Below are 24,829 nucleotides of genomic sequence, written 5' to 3'. Positions count from 1 at the left end.
TTTCTATAGCATGTTTATGGAGATATAAAATAAACCTACAGAAAGTCAAATAGTTTATCTGCTTCATTGTCCATTTTGAACCCAGTGGTTCAAATTTAATGTCTTTGAGGAAAAAACATAACGTAAAAAAACTTTCTAGTACTTTTACCTCTTGGCCTTCGTTAACAAAAACACTTTTAAAAGGTGATTTTGAAAGATCTTTTAGAGACTAAATAACTGCATTTAAAGATAGAAATTATAACTTGGAATAAAACAGAAAAGGTTTTGTCAAGAGAGTTAAAAACTTTTGTGAAGTCAGTACAGCAAAGAGAAATAATAAGTAGACTGGTCCAGGTGATTGGTACCGCAGAGAACACCATTCCCTTCCCAGCAGCCACAAGATGATACAGAGAGAGAGAGAAAGACAAAGTCAAATAACTGAGAGAAAAGTAGTCACAGGGAATAAGTTTCTTAGAAATAGCTGTTGCCAGGCTACAAAGGCTTTTAAAAATAAGAAGTATTATTTTAAGCTGAATTCTAAAAGGATCAGGAAAGACATTTATGTAACTCTTTAAAAATAATTTCTAATAGATTATCCCAAAATATTAATATTTATGGTGTGCTGATACTTAAAATTGTGATAGCAAAAGTAGGTGGTTATAACAGTGTTTAAAAAAAAACACCAAGACACTAAAACAGTGTTTAGAACAATAGGAATGTTTTTCCTTGTGTGACTGTACACCTTTTCACTTCAGAAAAAATTTAGGAACCTGAAATTATTTGTGCCTTACCATTTAATATATAAAAAATTGTATCATTAAGTATAATTTTATTTTAACCTCAATGTCATGTCTAGAAGTTTTAGTAAAATAATTTGTTTTGCATAGAATTATTTTAGAATTTCTGAGAGGCCTAATGTACCAAGAACTCATGCATATAAAACCCCTAATTTCTTCCTTTTGTGGGAGAATATCGTGGTTCAGCTGTCAAAGAAAAAGAAAGGCACAATTTCTGACGGGACATGTTAAGTAGACATTTCTGTGGCACAGTTATGTAGCAATTACAAATAAACGATGGTTTGGATTTGTTGTTTCTTCCATTTTCTGTTTGTTTTAAGCTTCTAAACTTTCATTGAGTTAGCCAAGCTTCTTTCCCTTTCTTCTTGCCTGTCTTGGTTCCACAGAGCAGGGAGAATTTCTAGTTCATCTGCCTAGCTTCCATATACAGCTACTTTCTTGCCAAATCTAAACCTTCTTCCTAAGTTCTGTTAAAAGTTGATTTAAGCAGTGAGGTTCGACATCTGGGGCTAGGAATGAAGGAAGTTAAGTGCTGGAGTTATTGTTGTTGTTGTTTAATCACTAAGTTGTGCCTGGCTCTTTTGTAACCCCGTGGACTATATAGCATGCTAGGCTCCTCTGTTTATGGGATTTCCCAGGCAAGAATACTGGAATGGATTGCCATTTCCTTTTCCGAGGGATCTTCCCAACCCAGGGATTGAACCCACGTCTCCTACATTACAGGTGGATTCTTTCCCGCAGAGCCATTGGGGAAAAGAAGGGGAGAGGCACTCATTTTGAAAGAACAGAGGGGTAGTCTGTAGCATTTTCGCAAGGATTTTGAGTACTCTATGAGTCGTTTGATAGTCCACACTGTATCCAGCCAACTAGGTAGGACTCAACAAAGAGGATGACTGAGGAAAAGGAAATTCCAAATAGAGGCTTCTCCATGAGGAAAGCAGTGGGAGAGATATGCAGGACGTGGTTGAGAAATAGTGAGAAGCCATGTACTGCTGAAATGCGGGATGTGAATACAGAAACGGTTGAAAGGTAAGGGTGGAAGAATAAGGTTGAAATGTGCTGATAGGATTGAAAATTAAGGTGATTAATTTATGCTTAAATCTGGAAGCAATGGACTGTCACTGATGAGTTTTTTAAGCAATAACTTAATTAGAAGATTGCTTTGTGAAGGTAACATTAATAGCTATATATAGGGTGGAAAGGTTAAGTGGAAAGAATACAGGTATAGTAGTCTAAATAAGAGCTTCCCATGTGACTCAGCTGGTAAAGAATCCACCTGCAGTGCGGGAGACCTATGTTCGATCCCTGGGTTGGGAAGATCCCTGGGTTGGAAAGTCTAAATAAAAGACAAACAAATATTTATGGTTTGTGGGTCATAAGATCTCTACCACAACTATACAACCCTGCTGCTTGCAGCCATAAACAATCTATGAACAAATAAGCATGGCTGTATATTTACACAGTATATATGCAGGATAATTTCACATGTATTGTTATTGGGTAGTGAATATGAGTTTCTTAAACACACCTTAAGAGGAATATTGTAGCCTTAGGATCAGAGTCACCTCTTTAACTTATTCGTTTATAAAATGACATCTGTCTCAGTTTTTGAAAGAAAATAGCTATAAATAACTTTTTTACAAACTGCTTAAGCTGTTTAGGAAAAATATTTGATTAAAATTCTTACGAGGAATTTGCTGTTGGAAACAGAATATGTGCTATTGGTTTAATTCTGTTCTTTTATGGTCTTTATTTAAACTAACTTGGTGCTAAATTCTAGAGGCAAGATAAATCTACTTTTGAGCTATGTGTAATATTTCTAGCTTAGACCTTGATCCTAAGAGATAGAATTATAGTAACTGTTAAAATGAAATGTAGCCAGAAATATGATAAGCTGTTGATATGTGTCTCTGTCATAGTGAGATTGCATTTACTTTAAAGGAAAGAGCACAGTACCTATACTGTGAATATGTTTAATATTTTTAAAGTTACTCATTTGAAAAAACTTGATTAAAATAAGGTTTTTAGATGACACTCACAATCTTTAAGATGGTTAATGGCAGCATTCAAAAGACTAAAGAAAATTTAGTTTTAACTTTATATGGTCTTTTCTGGCAACTAAAATTTATTTGATTTATCCCCCTCCCCATGAAAGTTAATAAACAAATGAATCTCTAGTTATGTAGAAGTATAGTGTTGCTAAGAACATGGATTTTGTGATCTGGGTTAAAATTCAAGTTCTGGTAAGATATTGTTAAGATATTCCCTCTCCTCAAATGGTTATGTAGATTCAATGCAATTCCATGGTAAAATCTTAGCAGGGACTTTTTTTTTGTAGAAACTAATAAACGTTTTTCTTTTTTTTTTTTTTGAAACTGGGGATGCAAAAGAGCTAGAAGAGCCAAAACTACTTGAAAAAGAAGAAGTTGGAGGAGTTATTCTTCCTGATTTCAAGAGTTAATATAAAACTGTAGTAATAAAGAAATAAAGACAATGTGGTATTAGTACCGATATTGACAAATAGATCAATGGAACAGCATAGACAGTCTAGAAATAGACTCATTTCTGTGGACAAATATATCCAATTGATTTTTGACAAATATTCAAAGGCAAGAAAGCTACAGAAAAATGAAAGGGTTCTCAGTGTATATGTTGTACCATATACAAATTTAGCAAAATGTATTTCATAGAGCTAAATGTAATCAGAAACTATAAAACTTCTAAGTATATACATAGGGCAAATCTTTGTGAATTGGGGTAACATAAAGAGTTCTTAGATATAATACCACAGAAACATCGTTTATAAAAGAAAGAATTGATGAAACGGACTTTATCCATTTTAGGGAATTCTGCTCTTCAAAAGAATCTCTTACGATAATGAAAAACAAGTCCCTCAATAGGGGAGGGGCTTTATAAGTGTAAATATATAATTCCCTGTAAGTGTATGCAATTTGCAAAGCTTGTATATGAAAAATTATAATTAAGAACTCTGAAAACTCAATAGTAAGAAACCAGTTTAATAAATTGACAAAAGATTTGACCATCTATTTTACCATCTAATATATGTGTATAGGTAATAAACACACACATGGAAAGATGCTCAGCACCAATAATCATTGGGAAAATATAGATTAAAACTTAGTATAACTTATACTAAGTCATGACTAGGGTGTGGAGCAAGAGACTCTTATAATGCTAACAGGAATGTGAAACTAACTACTTTGGAAACTATTTTCTTAAAATGTTAAACATATGTTGCCATATAACCCAAACATTCCAATCCTAGATATTTACCCAAGAGGTATGAAAGTATGTATTTATACAGAGACATTTACTTGAATGTTTATACTGTGTTTTGTAATAGTCAAAAATTATATATTTGTCCACAGGTGAATGCATAAAGAAGTTGTAGTGTTTATTTATAATGGAATACTATCCAGCAGGAAAAAGGAATACATGTCATTATACACAATGGCGTGGATGAAGTTCAAAATAATTATGCTGAATTTAAAACCTAGACATAAAACAGTATATATCATATGATTCCATCTGTATAGCATGGTAGAAAATGCAAAGTAATGTATAATGATAGAAAGTAGATCAGTGGTTGCCTGGAAACTGAGAGGTGGAATAGAGGCACAGAGGGGCATGGAAGAATTAGAGGAGGATGTGGAAGATTTTTGAGTAATGGACATGCTGATTATCTTAACTGTAATGATGCCTGCATGGCTGTATATATATGTCAAAACCTATAAAACTATGTGCTTTAGATGGTGTAATATGTTATAGTTTTATTATACCTTGATAGAGTATTAGTAACCCAATTGTGTCCAACTCTTTGCAATCCCATGGACAGTAGTCCATCAGGCTCCTCTGTCCATGAAATTCTCCAGGCAAGAATATTGGAGTGGGTTGCCATTTCCTTCTCCAGGGGATCTTCCCAACCCAAGGATCCAATCCAGGTCTCCTGTATTGCAGGCAGATTCTTTACTGTCTGAGTCATTAGGGAAGCCGCTGTCTGAAATCTTTAAGAAAATATAGAAATAACACACAGTCTTGGCAGAGTGTAGACATTTAGTAAATTTGTAGTTTCTTTATTATTATTTTTATTATTTTCCTCATTATGCTGTAAGATCTTTGAAATTTGAAATGATATTGGAGTAATGTCAGCTTCATGGATTAGAATGAGACATTACCTTTGTCTTTGCCCTTCAGTATTCAGCTAGTAAAACATATACTACTCAGTAAAGTTGACTCTGCCCAGCACACCAGAACGCCAGAGAATTCTACATATATCTGTGCATCTAAATATGAGTGGATGGTCTGGAACACATAGGAAACAGCAGAAGGGGCTGCTTGTGACTATGGCCTCCATTCTCAGCAGCTGTGCCCAGAGGTCCATGGGACTCAGCAGCAGCTGAGGAGGTGGCACCGTGACTTGGACGTCCTGGCCGCAGCAGGAGACAGGGCACCCAGGGCGGCTGTGGCCACAGGTGACTGGGCTGCAGGGACAGTGGGGCCAGAGCCACCACTTCCCTCCCCGCCCGAGGCAGCGGAACTGCATTCCTGACAGCAGCAGGCACGGCAGGGTGTCTGGCCCCGACCCCTCTCCCGCCCTCACCCTCCATGGTGGCAGGGCCTGGGACTCAGGATACATCATGGACATGACGGAAGGGCCCACCATCCCGGTGCTCCCAGGCGTGACCTAGCAGCGTCAGGGCACCAGTGACCTTCGAGGCACAAAGTGATGCCTCTAACAGAGGTGGCAGAGGTGGAAAGTGCTGGCTCTCAAATATAATCAGAGGCAGCTTATGTGAGATTTGTGTAATATAGCATCATTTATTGGAAAACAAATAAAGCCCTCTAATTTCTAACCTGTTGAATGGTTAGAATGAAGTAGAAAGGTGTTTGCTTCTTTAAATGCACCAGAAGAACAACTCATCAGGCACCATGAAGAACAACCTATCAAGCAAGAACACTATGTATACCACAAAAAGAATGACAGTTCTCTAGAAACCAAACATAAAGGCATGGAATATTGCTATCTAACTGATAGAGTATTCAAAATACCTGTTATGAAGAAACTCAATGAACTACAAGAAAAGTTAGAAGGCAGGTTAATGAGCTCAAGGATAAAGCTTGAATCTAAAAAAAAGAACCAAACAGAAAATCTGGAGCTGAAAATCTCTAATCAACGAGTTGAAGAATGCATTAGAAAACATTAGAAGTAAACCAGAAGTAAACCAAACCATTTGGAAGAGAGAATATAGAGAATTCTATAGGTAGAAGTAGAGAAACAGTACAAGTAGAAGAGGAAAGAGAAATAAGATGCAAAAAAAATTGAAAAAATTCTATCAGCCAAGCATAGTCTATCTAGCAAAATTATCATTCAGATATGAAGGAGAAATAGATTTTCTGAGACAAAAAAAGCTTGGGGTCTTCATCAGCTCTAGACCTTACAATAAATGTCTAAAGTAGCTCTTATACCAGAAACAAGAAAGCAAAAATGCAAAAACTTTGAGTACGGTGATACTTAGAGTCAGAAAATTATAACTTTCTATCAGAATAGATTTTTAAATACTTTATTATAAATATTATAAATATTTAAATAGATATTTAAATACTTTAAAAAGTATTTTAAACACTTTATTATTTAAGTACTTTATTATGAAGGTTAAAAGGGGGAAAAAAGCATAAAGATAACTGTAACTACTTTGTTAATAAACTCACAACATGAAAAGAAATAATTTGAGACAACAAGACACAAAAGGGAAGGAGGAAAAGGATAGAACTCATATAGATAAATGAACATAAGATGCCATCAGCAGAAAAAGGACTATTTTGCCAAGACATTTTATATAAACTGCATGATAACCACAAAACATAAATCTAGTGTAGAGACACAAAACATAAAAACAGAGAAAACCAATGTTTTCTATGATGTTTCTAAAAAATATCATAGAAAACCACGAAACTAAAATGGTAGGCAGAAAAGGGGAAAAGAAACAATGTAAATACAGAACAGGAAAATAAAAGATACAATGACAATACTAAGTCCTCATCATTCAACGATCCATAAATGGAAATGGATCTAACTTGCCCATCAAAAAATACAGTGGCTGGACAGATTAAAAAGCAAAACTCAACTATATGCTTCCTTTAGGAGACTCACCTCAGCTCTCAAGGCAAAAATAAGCTAAAAGTGAAAAACTGAGAGTTAATACTCCAAACAAATGACAGCCAAAAATAAGTAAGTATAGCCATACACATATCAGACAAAATAAGCATCAAGCCAAAAAATGTAACAAGAGACAGAGATGGGCATTATATATTGATAAAGAGGACAATTCACTGAGACAACATCAGTTATTAAAATATATGCACCTAGCATAGGTCCAGGCTTCCCTGGTAGCTCAGCTGGTAAAGAATCCACCTGGAATGCAGGAGACCCTGGTTTTTGATTCCTGGAGAAGGAATAGGCTACCCACTCCAGCATTCTTGTGCACTCCTGAGGGCTCTGGTGGTAAAGAGTCCATCTGCAATTCGGGAGACCTGGGTTCGATCCCTGGGTGGGGAAGATTCCCACTCCAGTATTCTTGCCTGGAGGATCCCCATGGACAGAGGAGCCTGGCGGGCTGCAGTCCATGGGGTCACAAAGAGTTGAACACGACTGAGTGACTAAGCGCAGCACAGCGCAACATAGGTCCATCAGAATATACAAAACAATTACTAAAGGGAGGAATTGACAATAATGTGTTATTCATAGGAGACTTCGACAACCTACTGACATCAATGAATAGATCATCTAGACAGAAAGTCAAAAAGGAAACAACAGCCTTAAATGAAACATTAGACCTGATGGATCTGATAGATTTATGCAGAACTTTCCATTTAAACGCAGCAGAAAACAGGTTCTTCTTAGGTAGTCATGGAACTTTCTCAAGGATTTACCATATGTTGGGACACAAAACAAGTCACAATAAATTTAAGAAGATTGAAATCATATCAAACATCTTTTCTGATTATATCCATGTCGTAACATATTATAGAATTTCCATCTTTTTAAAAACTGAATAATATTTCACTGTATCTTTATACCACATTTGGCTTCTCCACTCATTCAGTGGACACTTGTGTGTTTCCATTTTATCATTATGAATTATGCTTCTGTGAACATGAGTGTACAAATGTCTCTTCAAGACCCTGCTTCTAATTTTGGGGGATATGTACCCAGATGTGGAATTTCTGGATCATATGGTAATTTTGTGTCTTAGGTTTTTGAGGTATTGCATTATTGTTTCCCACAACACTATACTGTTTTAATTGCTGTCAGCAGTACACAAGGGCTCCAATTTCTCCACCTTCGTACCAACACTTCTGCTGTGGGCAAGCAGCTTCAGGAACAAGTGCGCTGCTGTTAGCTACGTGGCTGGCATTGGGGGATGGATAGTTGCTACTGTGCTAATAGCTGAATTTTTTTAAAACAGAATTTGAAAGTTTATTAATTTTTTTTTTTTTAGGCCACACCATGTGGCATGCAGTGTCTTAGTTCCTTGACCAGGGATCAAACCCATGCCCCCTGCACTGAGAGGGGGAAGTTTTAACCACTGAACCACCAGGGAAGTCCCTAATAGCTGAAATTGACAGAAATTAACTGCAATATACTAAGTTTTCCCCTGGTATTTTCCAGCTTTGAACAGATTCCAGAGTTCTAAAAGAGTTATGTCTGACCGATTCTGCCAGTACAGTTATTGGGGAGACAGATTCCTGGTGCTTCCTACTCTGCCATCTTCCAGTATCCTCACTGTATATATTTTTTGTACAAAATGAGCCCATGATAAGATAAAATTGAGAGTAATAGCTGAAAACCATATAATGCAGTCCTAATTTTGATTCTGTGAAGTGTTTCTTTCTAACCTTGAGTTCTCTCTTTGCTCGGCAAGTTTTTCAGACTTTATACATCCCTGTTATTAACAACCCCAAGACTGTGGTTGGCAGCTGGAATGGCTATAGTTTCATCAACTTGCAGAATTCCCATAGTGGTGGCCAGTGGTTAGGAATCTAAAAATGAATAGAAGTGGGAAGAGTGAGCAAATAGTTTAAATGGCTTTTGTTAAGGTTAGGCTTCTTTTTGTTTCTCTCTCTCTCTTTTTTTTTTTTTTTAATGGTCATGGCTCAAAGAATTGTGCTGGTTTGGAATGTTAGCTCTGGCAGTATTTTGAGAATCTAGACATGCAGTCAATTTGTAAGGAACTCAGGGGATTGGACTAAATAAGAATAAACCCAAAGTTGAAGGAAACAGTCTAGACCTTGAGGTCCATAATCATCAAGAGACTGACCTATCTTTTGGTTTCATCTTAGGAGCTTTTGTTTCTTCCTAAGAAAGCGAGTGCTCTTGTCTAAAACTTGAGTTTACAGATGGAGTTATGTGGGTATACTTGGCTACTAAGGGAAAGAGAGAGAGCCTGCTGCTGCTGCTGCTGAGTCGCTTCAGCCGTGTCCGACTCTGTGCGACCCCATAGACGGCAGCCCACCAGGCTCCCCCGTCCCTGGGATTCTCCAGGCAAGAACACTGGAGTGGGTTGCCGTTTCCTTCTGCAATGCATGAAAGTGAAAAGTGAAAGTGAAGTCGCTCAGTTGTGTCTGACTCTTAGCGACCCCATGGACTGCAGCCCACCAGGCTCCTCCATCCATGGGATTTTCCAGGCAAGAGTACCGGAGTGGGGTGCCATTGCCTTCCCTGGAGAGCAGGGTAGTTCTATATAATCCATAGCAATAAAAGACTTTTAACCCCTTTCTCCACGAAAAAGGACCTCTATTAACTTAGAAAATGTAAGCCCTATATGATATGTATGATATGAAAACTTACAGTAAAAATTTATACTATTCTTGCTATTCTGTAAATGTCAATGCTAATATTTATTTTTTAAGGGAACACATTTATATTCTCTATATTTCAATTTTGGTAATATTTATTTATCAAACTGTGTATTATTCATTTTGATTTAAGGAATATTATTTTTCAACAGGATACAATTTTTTCTCTGTAAGTTTGCTTCATGCAATATAATTTTGACATTGTGTTCTTAAATATCTCTTCATTTTATAGTTCTTATAATGAGAAATTGCTGTATTCCAAACATTTGTATTTGATACTAGTTTCTTAGCTATTTGGGGCTTCCCAGGTGGTTTCCCAGATAGCTCAGTTGGTAAAGGACCCACCTGCAATGCAGGAGACTCTGGTTCGATCACTGAGTTGGGAAGATCCCCTGGAGAAGGGAAAGGCTACCCAGTCCAGGATTCTGGCCAGGAGAATTCCATGGACTGTATAGTCCCTGGGGTCGCAGAGAGTCAGACACGACTGAGCGACTTTCACTTTCACTGAGCGACTTTCACTTTCACTGGGCGACTTTCAGTTTCACTTTCACTTTCTGGTGGCTCTAGTAAACAACCTGACTGCCAATGCAGGAGACATAAGAGATGCAGGGTTGATCCCTGGGTTGGGAAGATCCACTGGAGGAGGGCATGGCAACCCACTCCAGTATTATTGCCTGGAGAATCCCATGGACAGAGTAGTCTGGCAGGAAAGTTTCTTCTCTGGCTCTGAATAACATTAGTACCATTTACCAATTTTAGATAAACAAAATAGTACCAAAAGTAAATTATAAAGATTGAAAATAAAAAGTTGATCCTTATTCTTTTATATATGAAATTAATTGCTTTGACTTTATGAATATCCTAGTAATTAGAAGAATCCTGAGATCTGGGGTCAGTAGGTCTAAATTTCAATCTGTCATTTACTAGTAAAGGCAAGTTAGTAAACTCCTCTTATTCCCTGGTTTTCTTTATCTTTGAAATATTAATCCTGTATTATAAATTGTTAAATTAATAAATATAAATATATTTTAACAAGTGCTTTATCTTGAACATCAACCATCAAGACTCTTTAGGGATGATAATCACCATGTTTTTAAGAGAGTGGTCTTAAGTAGGGGAGAGGGAGAGCTGCTATGGAGTGGGATTTTGTGGGTTAAGAGACTTTAACAATATTGTTAATATGTTATTGGATGTTGGTTCTCATCACTTTGTATATTTGTCTTAAGTATTTCTTATTTGTTACTCTCTCCTTATGAAAAACCTATTCTTTTTCCATGAAATATCTTAACCAGTACAGTGTCTCACCTTTTTCTATCAAAGGTCACTGGTTACCAGAATACTCTGAAATGTATACTTCATAATTCTGAGACCTGCTAGTCAGAACTAGCAGGTTCTTGCCATTCTAGTTATTTCATGATGCACAAAGTATCATGTTTCTACTGTGTCTGTTAAGTAGATGGCAGAGGTCACAGACTGTTTGGGGATTGAATCTGGTTCTGAGAAGTACTGTTTGTTCCACACACTATTTGTTTTTTAGGTGACTTAAAGTCTCAGGAAAAATCAAGAAATTTTATGACCCTAGGCTTGCATTTCTGCATAATGGCGAGTTGTTGCTGAGTTCCAGCGGCTTTGTTTAGCTGGGCCATAGGCTCCACAGTTCTGCACACTCACTCTGTTCCCTCAAAGTGATGGGAGATGTTGTGAAATTGTTGTCATCATTATAAATGTTTGTGTTAATTGCTTGACTTATATACGCAGTTTCCTTTATAACTGTTAAAGAGATCATATTCAGTAGATATCAGTTTTATAACTTCATGAAACACACTTACATATCTTTTTATAGACATATGATATAAAATATCCTTTTTGTTTGTCAGCTCTTTCTTCTCTCAATCAGTCCTTTCATGTTATCGATTAAATTTTCTCAAATCTAGTTTTCCCTGTCCAACCTTACTACCCCTGCACTAGCCCAGCCCTCATCATCTCTCACCTGAATTTCTTTAGTTGCTCCCTAACTGAACTCCTTGACTTCTGTTTTGTTCTTTTCAGTTCATCCTCAAACATATCGCTAGAATGATGTATCAGAATGCAGATCTCATCTTATCACCCCACTGTTTCAAGTTCTCCAAAGTGTCTCCACCTTATATGCAGAAGTCAACAGATTTTTCGTTAAAGATCTAAGTAGTAAATATTTTAGACTTTGCTGGCCAGAAGTTTCCTACAACAAACAATTGACTCTGCTGCCGTTGAGTTGAGCACCAAAGCAACTACAGACAACACATAAACAAATGAGTGTGTCTGTGTTTCAGTAAAACTTGTTTACAAAATCAGGTTTAGACCATAGTTTACTCCCTCTTCCATGATATAAAAGGCTATCCCTGTCTTTCCTGACACACCTACCACTTTCCCATCATTTGTCTTATAGGTTATTCAAAAGCACCATTCAAATTCTTACACCTTTCTGAGCATAACATCTCCTTTCTATATCCAATTATGTAATTCTTTTCAGGCTGTTTTTCCACAAATTGCAAAACATTCAAATATATCTTGTAAAATATTAATTCTCAAATGATGGTATCGTATATAACCATGAAATTATTTAGTCAGTACTGACATGTTCAGAAACTTAATATAAAGTCTTTTTTCAGTTTTTAACAGATCTTTCATAAAAATCATAAACGTGATACAATCCATGTTATAGTTTGCATACCATCAATATATATTATCCGAAAATCTCAGAATAAGGTCACTAGTAGGAAAGTATTTTCCACATTATCATCTGTATTGAATCAAAATTCATTGAGAGAATAATTTTAAGAACATTAATGGGAACTGATAGCAGTAATTCACTTTATCACAATTACTCCTTTCAAATACTGTAAAGAAAGCAGGAAATAATTGGTTTTAGACTATGATATTTGCCTAAAGTATTGGACTTTAAGTTGCTATTTAAATAGGTCATTTTGCATGTTTCCATATGTAAAGAAATAACACAGCCTGACAGTATGTTGTTAAATGTGTTGATTTTCCCTCATTATTAAATTGCCTTTCTTTTGCCTGTTGCTGACTGGTACAAGTTGGGTAGTAGATAAAACCTATTCCATTTAAAAAAAAAAAGAAAGAACTTCATTCTTCACACTTTTCATAATTAAAAGTGTGATCCAATTACTAGAGTGAGAAAGTAGATTGGTAGAGCTGCTGTGATGGAATTTTGTTAAGATGTGGGTTGATATTAATACTGATTACGGTAAAGTTTGCTAAATTTTCTGATACTCACATAATAATGCATTAATTTAAAGCTCTGTTAAAACTGACTTGTATATGTTTTTTATGCTTGATTTTTAGCCACCAGCTGAACAGGCCAAAGCAAGACTGCAATTGGTTCTAGAAGCTGCTGGTAAGTGTAAATAATTAATTTTATTTAAATGAAAAATGTGAAATAAATCCTAGCATCCTTACAGTTGGATCAAAGAGCAAACTACCCATTTTCATGTAGCCTTACAAATTTATGACATCTGTGTATGGCCATGTGTGCGTGCATACTTAGTCGCTTCAGTCGTGTCTGACTCTGCAGCCCTGAGGACTGTAGTCCGCCAGGCTTCTCTGTCCTTGGGATTTTCCAGGCATGAATACTGGAGTGAGTTGCCATGTCCTCTTGAGGGGATCTTCCCGACCCAGAGATCAAACCTGTGTCTCCTGTGTCTTCTCAATTGCAAGCAGATTCTTTTACCGCAGTGCCACCAGGGAAGTCCCATGTGTGGTCATATCTTACCTCAAATATATGTTGCTATACAGTGTTAAAATTTGGCAATGTTAAAAGCTCATTCTTTACATTCTTATTTATATTATGGGCTACAATTTTAGTTTTAATTTTGATGAAATCTAGTTTATTGATTTTTGTCTTTTATGGACTATTCTTTTAGTGGCATGTTTAAGAAAAACTTTATACTTTTACATTTTAGATTTGAGAATGTGATCTATTTTGATTTAATTGTTGTATAAAATGTGAGATTTAGGTTTAATTCTAAAGGAAGTGAGATAAACACCATTTAATAATCCTCCAGTTCAGTTCAGTTCAGTCAGTCGCTCAGATGTGTCTGACTCTTTGCAACCCCATGTACTGCAGCACATCAGGTTTCCCTGTCCATCACCAGCTCCCGGGGAGTGCTCAAACTCAGTCCATCGAGTCGGTGATGCCATCCAATCCTCTCATCCTCTGTCGTCCCCTTCTCCTCTTGCCTTCGATCTTTCCTAGCATCAGGATCTTTTCCAATGAGTCAGTTCTTCGCATCAAGTGGCTAAAGTATTGGAATTTTAGCTTCAGCATGAGTCCTTCCAGTGAATATTCAGGACTGATTTCCTTTAGGATTGATTGGTTTGATCTGCTTGCAGTCCAAGGGACTCTCAAGAGTCTTCTCCAGCACCACAGTTCAAAAGCATCAATTCTTTGGCGCTCAGCTTTCTTTATCATCCTACTCTCACATCCATACATGACTACTGGAAAAACCATAGCTTTGACTAGACAGACCTTTGTTGGCAAAGTAATGTCTCTTCTTTTTAATATGCTGTCTAGGTTGGTCATAGCTTTTCTTTCAAGGAGGAAGCCTCTTTTAATTTCATGGCTGCAGTCACCATCTGCAGTGATTTTGGAGAACAGATGGTCAATACCGAAATCAGATTGATTATATTCTTTGCAGCCAAAGATGGAGAAACTCTATACAGTTAGCAAAAACAAGACCAGGAGCTGACTGTGGCTCAGATCATGAATTCCTTATTGCAAAACTCAGACTTAAATTGAAGAAAGTAGGGAAAACCACTAGACCATTCAGGTATGATTTAAATCAAATCCCTTTTGATTATACAGTGGAAGTGACTAACAGATTCAAGGGATTAAATCTGATAGAGTCCCTGAAGAACTATGGACAGAGGTTTGTGACATTGTACAGGAGGCAGTGATCAAGGCCATCCCCAAGAAAAAGAAATGCAAAAAAAGCAAAATGTTTGTATGAGGAGGCCTTACAAATAGCTTAGAGAAGGGAAGCAAAAGGCGAAGGAGAAAAGGAAGGATATACCCATCTGAATGTAGAGTTCCAAAGAATAACAAGGAGAGATAAGAAAGCCTTCCTTAGTGACCAGTGCAAAGAAATAGAGGGAAAGGATAGAATAGGAAAGACTAGAGATTTCTTCAAGAAAATTAGAGATACCAAGGGAACATTTCATGCGAAGATGGGTACAATAAAGGATAGAAACGGTATGAACCTAACAAAAGCAGAAAATATGAAGAAGAGGTGGCAAGAATACACCGAAAAACTATACAAAAAAGATCTTCATGACCCAGATAACTACAGTGGTGTAATCACTCACCTAGAGCCAGACATCCTGGAATGCCAAGTCAAGTGGGCCTTAGGAAGCATCACTACGAACAAAGCCAGTGGAGGTGATGGAATTCCAGTTGAGCTACTTCAAATCCTAAAAGATGATGCTGTGAAAAGTGCTGCACTCAATATGCCAGCAAATTTGGTAAACTCAGCAGTGGCCACAGGACTGGAAGAGGTCAGTTTTCATTCCAATCCCAAAGAAAGGCAATGCCAAAGAATGTTCAAACTACCACACAATTGCACTCATCTCACATGCAAGCCAAGTAATGCTCAAAATTCTCCAGGCGAGGCTTCAACAATATATGAACCGAGTACTTCCAGATGTTCAAGCTAGATTTAGAAAAGGCAGAGGAACCAGAGATCAAATTGCCAACATCCATTGGATCATCAGAAAAGCAAGAGAGTTCCAGAAAAACATCTACTTCTGCTTTATTGACTACACCAAAGCCTTTGACTGTGCAGGTCACAATAAACTGTGGAAAATTCTTAAAGAGATGGGCATACCAGACCACTTTACCTGCCTCCTGAGAAATCTGTGTGCACATCAAGAAGCAACAGTAAGACCGGACATGGAACAGCAGACTGGTTCCAAACTGGGAAAGGAGTACGTCAAGGCTGTATAATGTCACCCTGCTTATTTAACTTATATGCAGAGTACATTGTACAAAATGCCGGGCTGGATGAAGCACAAGCCAGGAGAAGTATCAATAACCTCAGATATGCAGACGACACCCCTCTTATGACAGAAGGCAAAGAGGAACTAAAGAGCCTCTTGATGAAAGTGAAAGGGGAGCGTGAAAAAGCTGACTTAAAACTCAACATTCAAAAAACTAATATCATGGTATCTGATCCTATCACTTCATGACAAATGATGGGGAAATGATGGAAACAGTGACAGACTTTATTTTCTTGGGTTCTGAAATCCTCCAGTTACATTGGACTAGCTTATTGGACTAGTCTGGATACCATCTAATCTTAAAATCTCGTGTGTTTTAGTATCTCAGTTGCACAATAATTTGATTTTAGATTACTTTGATTTTACAATTCACAGATTCGTGTAGAAACTAAATACTTTACCTTTTTAAAGATAAAAAGATTCATGTTACCTTTTCCAAGTACTGATAGATTAATTTTTAGTCTTAATGTGCTCTTTAAAAAAAGTTACATTTAAATAATAAGTTGCTAAGATCAAGAATGAGGTTAAGTTAGAATAATATAACTAAAGTAGTATATATTTCTTTTTTTCATATTTCTTAAAATTTTTTACTTTTTATAGATCTATATAGAGTTCATAGTCTCCAAATGGAAATGAGAATTCTGTTTTAACATCAAAAGTAATTTCAGAATACCAGATGATAGTAGTTATATTTTTAGCATTCATTGAGAAAATACATATGTGCATATTAATTCAAAGATTTCTTTCATTAGCTCCTTGTATTCTCAGCCAAAGTGTCCACAGTCTAAGTAAAATTTCGAAACACCAGTATAAATGATGTACTAACTTCATAAATCACTAATTGAAGTAATTTACCATATGAAAATGAATATTTTGACTATGAGTTTCTATACCACTTCATATTACTTGCAAAATCACTTATTTTTATGTATTGATCTTACTCATTTTATCTTTCACTATATAGAAAACATGATATATTACAATTTTGCTTACTATTTTTTTAAATACAAAGTTTTTTAAATGTTGACTCTCTAATATATATACTATAGGATAGAGCTAGTTAATATGATTCTCTATTACTTATATACTATATGTTTATTCTTTATTGGCATTTTGCTTTGAAGAAATATTTCCAGTTCTTAATTTGGATATGAAGAAACTCTCATTTTAAAGGAAAATATTTATGTTGTTTGGTCCAGAAAATACTTGTTTCTATTAACACAAGTGTATAGAATTTTATTTGATAGTTTTACACATTTTATTTATCTTTTAATATGACTTTGAAGCATATTATAAAACATCTGACAATACAAACCTCAGTATATAACTTGCTTATATCGGTCCCTACTTTCATCTCTCATTTTTTAATTTAACATTCTAAATTCTATTAAGGATAAAAAGCGAGGTTCTATAATTTGACAAGCATTCAAAATATTATGACAGTTTTCAAATTAAAAAACTTACATTGGCTCCTATAGGCAAAGGACAGACCTTAGCTAGATGTACCATTATTAATCATTTTCTTCTTATTGAACATTTATGTTGTCTCTGCTTTGCCTCTTATCCATAACACTGTGATGTATATCCTATTACAAATTTTGTTTATCATATTTTAGATTATTTTCTTGGAACTGATTGCTATAGAAATGAGTATGAGGTTAGAGGCTGTTATTAATAATATTTAGAATGGCTTTTTATACATTTTTGCTAAATTGTTTTACAAAAGGATTATTCTACTTTTCATACTGCTTAAGAAACCATTTTACCAGATTTTGGTATTTAATGCCAGGTCCATGACTGTGTTGCTTTAAACATGAGGGAACATATTAATATACTTCTTTGAAAAACATCCATTACTGTTATTAATGATAACTTGTGACCTTGGAGAGGGGAAGCAGATGGATGGATGGGAGAGCACTAAGTTAATATAGAACTTAACATCAAAGTTCTAGATAACTGTTTCAGTGATGAATAAGATGTTCATTGAATTATTAAAAATCAATATATTAATAATGTAGGGGGGAATAAGAAGAAATTGAGCTCAGTCTAGTAAGACTTGTGGAAAAGACTAGCCTAGTCCTAAGACTGAGATAGCTGGATAGCAAAGCCTGATAGCTCCCATTCTCTCTCATTGGAGTTTACTTGAATTCCCATGGAAAACACCCTCAACTTTGGGGCCTTAAAATTGGATGTCAGGAAGAACTTGAGGCCATATGCTAGATTCTTGAGCCAGGATTTATTTCAGCCTTATAGTTAACGTAATCTGATAGATAGGGTTCATATGTAGAAATCTTGCTAAGTCTTTTACTCTAATTGTGGGTCTCAGAAGAAAGTTTAATGTGTAACCATTGCATTGTTATTGATTTATTAATGAACTGTAATAATAATCTTGGCTTGGAGTTGAAGTATATTTAGACCATTTGGCAATAATTATTAATGGTCTGATTTTGAAAGACGTGTATGAGTAGATAGCATTCAGACTTCCCAGGTGGTTCAGTTGTAAAGAATCCACCTGCCAATGCAGGAAATAGAGGAGACATGGATTTAGTTCCTGGGTCAGGAAGAGCCCCTGGAGGAGAAAATGACAACCCTCTCCAGTATTCTTGCCTGGGAAGTCCCGTGAACAGAGGAGCCTGGTGGGCTACAGTCTGTGGGATCACAGAGTGTGGACACTGAGCAACTGGGCACGAGACGCTTGAAAAGAACGTGATTAAAATATAACCACAGTGATCACAGGGGTGTCGTGTGTGTTGTACCAAACATAAATTTGAAGTCAGAGAGTTTATTGTAGTTGTTATGATCATATTTTGTATGTACTAAGCTGTTAACATTTTTATTCTTTGCAATGCTGAATCTTCAGATTTAGATAGACTCTTTTCTCATATTCATAGCTAAAATGCAATTGAAATTAAGTTTCATGTCTCTTGTTTAACTTTTAATTTGAAGGTGATGTGAAATTAAAGGTATATCTCAGGAGTTTTCTTTTTGTTTTGTTTTTTCAAATGCAGTAGCTCTCAAAAGCTTGTAAAGCTATATAAATCGGTAAGATTGAATCTTTAAATTATAACTTCAGCTAATGATTTATTCTGTGATACTGAGTAAATCCAATTAAAGATCCTCTTGGCCATGATTTCTTTCATTTTAAAAATTGTTTTACATTCTCTTGTTCATTAAGATTGATTCATTAAGATATCTTTCCCACTGCCAACTCCTTGGTCTAGACACCAATCTACCCAAAGGTTAATCATTACCTCCTAACTAGTCTCTTGCTTCAATTCTGTTGCTCTTTAGGGAGAGGTGAATAATGGAAGGGTTCCAGGCCTGTTTCTACTACTCACGCATTCTGTGACCTTCAGTAGTTTAATGTTTATTTAGCCAAAACAGGGTTTTTATTTAATGCAGTATGGCAGTTGTGCATATTTTCTAGTTCACTGTAGTTCTTACTTTTTAAAAATAATTTATTGAAAAGAATTTCACATCATATAAAATTAAACATAATTTGTTTAAATTTGCCAATTCAATGGCATTAAATACATTCATAAAGCTATATAACCTCCTAGTTTAAAAACATTTCCTAGGTAAAACATCTCACTTAATAGACAGTTTTTCTCCACTCTTATTACCCCCAGCTCCTGGCAATTGCCAATCTACCCTCTATCTCTGTGGATTTATCTATTCTGAATATTTCATATAAATGGAATCATACAGTGTATGACCTTGTATGTGTAGCCTCTTTTATTTAGCATAATGTTCTGGACTTCCCTGGTGGCTCAGAGGGTAAAGCGTCTGCCTGCAATATGGGAGGCCCCGGTTCGATCCCTAGGTCGGGAAGATCGCCTGGAGAAGGAATAGCAACCCACTCCAGTATTCTTGCCTGGAAAATCCCATGGACAAAGGAGCCTGGTAGGCTACAATCCATGGGGTCACAAAGAGTCAGACACGACTGAGCAACTTCACTTTCACTCTGGAGGTATAGCCATGTTGTAGCATGTGTCAGTATTTTATTCCTTTCCATGGCTGAATGATAAACAAATGGTATCCCATTTGTTCATCCATTCATATATCTATGGACGTTGGGGTTTTATTTTACCTTTTGGCTATTGTGAACAGTAAAGCATATGCATGTACTTGTCCAAGTACCCGTTTGGAATTTTGAGTGGTATACACCTAGGAGAGTGATTATGTGAGATCATTTGGTAATTCTTTGTCTAATGTTTGTAAATCCACCAAACTTTTCCATGGCCACTGAAAAGTTATATCCTCACCAGTAGTATAAAAGCCCCGCATTGTCTCAACTAGACCGTGTAGCATATTTAAGTTACGTGTTTGAAAATGTTTTAGGTTTGAAAATTTCTCTACACCGTTATTTCCTAGTCTGTAAAGGGGGGAGATGATAAATACCATATAGTTGTTGTAAAGATAACTATTATAAGTGAAGTACCTAGCCCAGAGTCTGGTAAATGGTTACCAGCAGAAAATTTTTACTTCTTTATCACTTTTGTGAGTGCCATTGCTAGGTGATCCTTCTTCATCTACCGCTTGGTCATGCTGCTCCTTTGCTCAGAATTATTCATTGGCTCTAGTTGCTTATAAGATCAATTTTACACTTCCTGTTTAAGGTCCCAAGGTTCTGTATGGTGGATTCACAGACTTTTCAAACCTTTTTTATTAGAATTCATTTTTATACTTCTTCTCATTATTCTTCAAGTTACTCATGTTCTTTTCTACCTGGAAATTTTTGCTTGTGACTTTACCTCCTCTAGAAATATCTTTCTTCTTCCTCTTTCCGTTTCTAAGCACTTCAGTATTCATCTCAAATAACATTTCCACATGACTTCCCAGACCATTTCAGCACTTAATCTTTCTGTTCTCCTTTGAATTCTTTTTCTCTTTATCTGTGCACACCATTCATATTGATATTTACTCACATACTGCTGATACTAATATTTGTTTCATGAGTATTGGACTTATTTTCCCAATGAAATAAAACATTTGAAGGTCAGAAACTACATCTAAAACTTCTGAATCTTTCCCAGGAGTTCTAAAAATGCTTATAGTGAGTGGTACTATACCAAATAGAATTCCAGCTATTAATCTTTGATGTATTAGTCATTGTGAAATAACGTTCTGAATAACTGCAAATTAAGCCTTTGGATGCTTGTGTGCTCATTTAAACCATTGTTTGGTGAATTTTAAATAAATATATTAAGAAGTTCCCTGGCTTCAAAAGTAGAAGATATATGGCAATAATCTAACTTTTTAAACTCTAAGGTAGTACATGACAGAAGAGATAATGAAACATGATTATCCCACATAATCATGTGGAGGAAGAAGGAAGATAATGAGTTTTTACCTAAAGATTTGTCTCAGTCTCTTTCACTGTCACTGTTGTTTGCATTGTTAGCACCATTCCAAACATTATTTCATTTTTCACAAAAACATAACATCATCTAATGCCAGGTATGCTCATAGGTCTGAAGGAGAATTTAGAGGAGAGACTTTTCCAAAACAGAAATATTTTCATCACTGAAAAAAATGACACCTTTCACAACATTAGTTTTAAGATATAAATTTCTCTAAAAATCTCCTTAATATTTTACTTTTAACAGAATTATTGACATTGCAACCTTTAAAATTATATCTATAATTTTATAAGAGAATGGAAATTAACACATGTATGGTAAATTGCCTTTATCATAAAATTTCTGTGTAATATTTTATTTTCTGAATAATATCTTCAACCCTTTTATTGTGCTTTATAGTTTTCAAAGCACTTTTGTAAGTGTTTCATCATTTGACTCACATCACTGCGTGGAGAGCTAATTAACTCCATTTTGCAAATATCCTGAAAGCTTAAATGACTTGTAGAAGATCACATAGCTAATAGGTGAGTAAACCAGGACTGAAATCCCTTGAAACCAGGGCTGAAACTCCTTAGCTATTTTTGTCCATAGATTAAATCCCTGCGTTATGTTGAGCAGAAAGAAGGGTATTAGAAAAATTACCAAATACATTATCTTATTTTGTTAGACACAATGCTATAATTACCTCACAATAAAATATTTTCAGTCCTCAAGCAAGCCTTTGATTCTGAAATGAGTTGTTTTTTAATTGATAATGCAAAAAAATTGAAGTTTTAGTCACAATAAAAGTTCTTCTCCTTAATAGGGTGCTTATAGTAACTATAGGGCTTCCCACGTGGTCCTAGTAGTAAAGACCCACCTGCCAATGCAGGAGACGTAATAGACATGGATTCGACCCCTGGGTCAGGAACATCCCCTGGAGGAGGGCACGGCAACCCTCTCCAGTATTCTTACCTGGAGAACCTCGTGGACAGAGGAGCCTGGCAGACTGCACTCCCTAGGATTGCAAAAAGTTAGACGTGACTGAAGCAACGTAGCATGCATGCATGCATAGTAGCTATATTTCTGATACCTTTGAAAAACTGAGGGCAATGTTCTATGTGTTAGTGTTCAATGTTACCAATGTGTTAGTCTTCACCCTAACTATGGACATGCTTTTCAGTGACCTTTATGATAGAAGCTAATTAGGTATTATAAAACACGGAAGAGTTACACACATACGAACACTGTATTGAGGAAAGTTGTTTTTGGGAATAAGCCGTAAGCGCCTCACTTCATCCCAGTTCTTCTGTGTGTTAACCTTGAATTTTCTTCTCTTGGTTATCCATTACATACCTGGAAGCCAAGTCCTAACCCTTTCTCTTCATAACCATGTAATCTCGGAAGTCCCAATACTTTTCTGAAGTCCAGTCTAGATTTAAATATTTGTAGTTTTGAGGATTACAAACAAGATTGCCATGATAATGTTGTACTGTTTCTGCCAAGCATAAAAAGTCATTCTGCCACCCTGATTTAAAGTTAACAGAGGTTTTGCTCCGTAGGATTCTGACCACTGATCTCTGGCTCCAAGAAATAGATGGATTTATAGTGAGAAAGGCTTTCACGTATAGCAAACCTAAAAATCAGAGCAAGTGATTTAAAAGTTAACTGCTATGTTGTGTAAATAGTTTTCATACTCTTCTCCCCTTGTAGGCTTCTGCTTGGTAGTCTAGATTCATATCCAGCTTCATTCACCAGCTTACTTTGTGAGCTTGACCAAATCACTTCCCCTTTGCTCTTCTTTAGTTTTCTCATCTATGAAATGGAGATATTAATGATACATAACTAATGGGGTTCTTATGGACTTTGAGTATGTTAACATTTGTAAAACACTTAGGACAGTGCCTGTATATAGTAATCATTCAGTAAATGTTAGCAATTACATGAAAGGCAGTATAGAATGATGGTCACGTTCTCAAGTCAAATGGCCTGTGTCCTATTCCCAGATCCATTATTTACTGATAAAGCCATGGGAAAATTGTTAAAGCTTGCTGAACCTCAGTTTTTTCATTTAAGAAATGGGAATAAGAATATGTACCTTTAGAGTTTTATGAAAACTAAAGAAATTAATATAATAAAGTGTTTAGAACAGTTAACATATCACTGAACATTCTATAAACATTAGCCAGAAGGAGTGGGAGTAGTTTTTTTATGGCACCACCAGAATGGCATTATGAGATAATTAAAGAAGAGACATTGAGCCAAGCATTCTCCTTGTACCAGCATACATATACAGTTAGAAGAAGTTATCAAGAATTCATGTGCATTTTAAAAGAAACAAATGTATAAAACCTTAAATAGTTTTATTGGCTGGGCATTGATTAAAATCTTTTTTTCATCAAATTAGTTTCTGCAAAATCACATTTCTTGAGAAATTCTACATAAAATTTAATAGCTTTAATGCCAAATCAAGTTGATAATGTTAACTTCCAGTTTCCAATAATGAGCATGATTTTGAATTTTGTGTTAATTCAAAATGATACTAGTTGGAGAAGGAAATGGCAACCCACTCCAGTACTCTTGCCTGGAAAATCCCATGGACAGAGGAGCATGGTAGGCTCCTACAGTCCATGGGGTCGCAGAGAGTCAGACACGGCTGATCAACATCACTCAACTCACTTGTGTAGTAAGAAGTAACATTGCTTTCTGTTTTCTGTTGTTTTGATGGTTTATTTTTATTTTGCCCTTTGTACTCTTTTTGAATTTTTATATTTGCTTTAGAGAGTTAATATCACTTTAAGTAGGTAGTAATAATGAGTGATATCAATAAGAAATATTAAAGGGAAGAAATAATGGAAATTTAAAGCATAACTATCAATAAAATATCTAAAAAAAAAAACAAAATGATACTAGTGCTTCCTAAAAGAATTATTAAGTAAATTGCTTTTAAAAAATATATTATTTGTTTTAGCATCAATTACACATTTATATTTGTGTATTTATCCCTAATAATATTTAATAAGAAGAAAGCTATCAGTTAGAGTCTAACAATATCACAGCAACTTGCCATGTTTGAGCAGATGTTAAGCAGACAGTAGTTGAATGTTAATTTTGAGTGAGTGGTATGTTTAAGCCGAGCTGAAGTATGTTGCATGTGGGCTTTCTAGACTCGAGTACAATGCTGGGTCTCTGAGGAGAATTTTAAAGCTAAAACTCTTTCTTTTGGGTTCTCTATATGGACTCTCTCAAGTCAGTATAAAGCAGATCATCCCTAGGCTAAAGCCCTTCAGCTTTTGTTATTGGGCTCTGTAGACCTGTAATTAGGCCTCCTGGCAGGCCTTGCAGGCCAGTTAATGGTCATATGGAGTTTCTGTGAGGCAGGCTGGCTTTGTATAAATCCTGGGTAGGAATATGTTTATGGGTCACTTCCTACCAGGACCGTGCTTTGTCCTTATGCCCTGCGGGCTGACAGGGAGCAGATTCCCTTGACCATGGACTGTTCAGTTTGCAACTCAAAATCTACTCCACTAATCCCCAGTGTAAACAGAGGATTTAGAAGGGCTTCTGTCACTTACAGTTGCCAATTCACTTGGGTGTCTGTGAATTTATTTTTCCCCAGACTTCATTATTGAAAGACTGACAAATGTGTAACATTTGGATGTTTGCTTGTATATCAAGTATGCAGTTTCTTTTTCAATGGTTTTAGAATCCTGGTAAATAATCTACCTAACACAGAATTATCTGTGAGTTTTTTTTTTTTAATTAAGCACCCTTTAATAT

General features: G+C 35.9%; 1 protein-coding gene across 4 annotated transcripts in view; it reads left to right on the top strand.

The window, feature by feature from the left end:
- The window catches only part of RSRC1 (arginine and serine rich coiled-coil 1), a 402,045-nt gene that overhangs the window by 205,837 nt on the left and 171,379 nt on the right, over window positions 1–24,829 (top strand). For all 4 annotated transcript variants that reach the window (XM_043473907.1, XM_043473906.1, XM_043473905.1 and 1 more), the window contains exon 6: window positions 12,999–13,050. In XM_043473907.1, the coding sequence (XP_043329842.1) occupies window positions 12,999–13,050 (52 nt within the window). The remainder of the gene's footprint in view (window positions 1–12,998; window positions 13,051–24,829) is intronic.

The sequence above is a fragment of the Cervus canadensis genome, chromosome 7, assembly GCF_019320065.1.
Source record: "Cervus canadensis isolate Bull #8, Minnesota chromosome 7, ASM1932006v1, whole genome shotgun sequence".
Taxonomy (NCBI): Eukaryota; Metazoa; Chordata; class Mammalia; order Artiodactyla; family Cervidae; genus Cervus; species Cervus canadensis.
The sequence above is the reverse complement of the archived record's forward strand: the minus strand, read 5'-3'. Positions and strand labels throughout refer to the sequence as shown.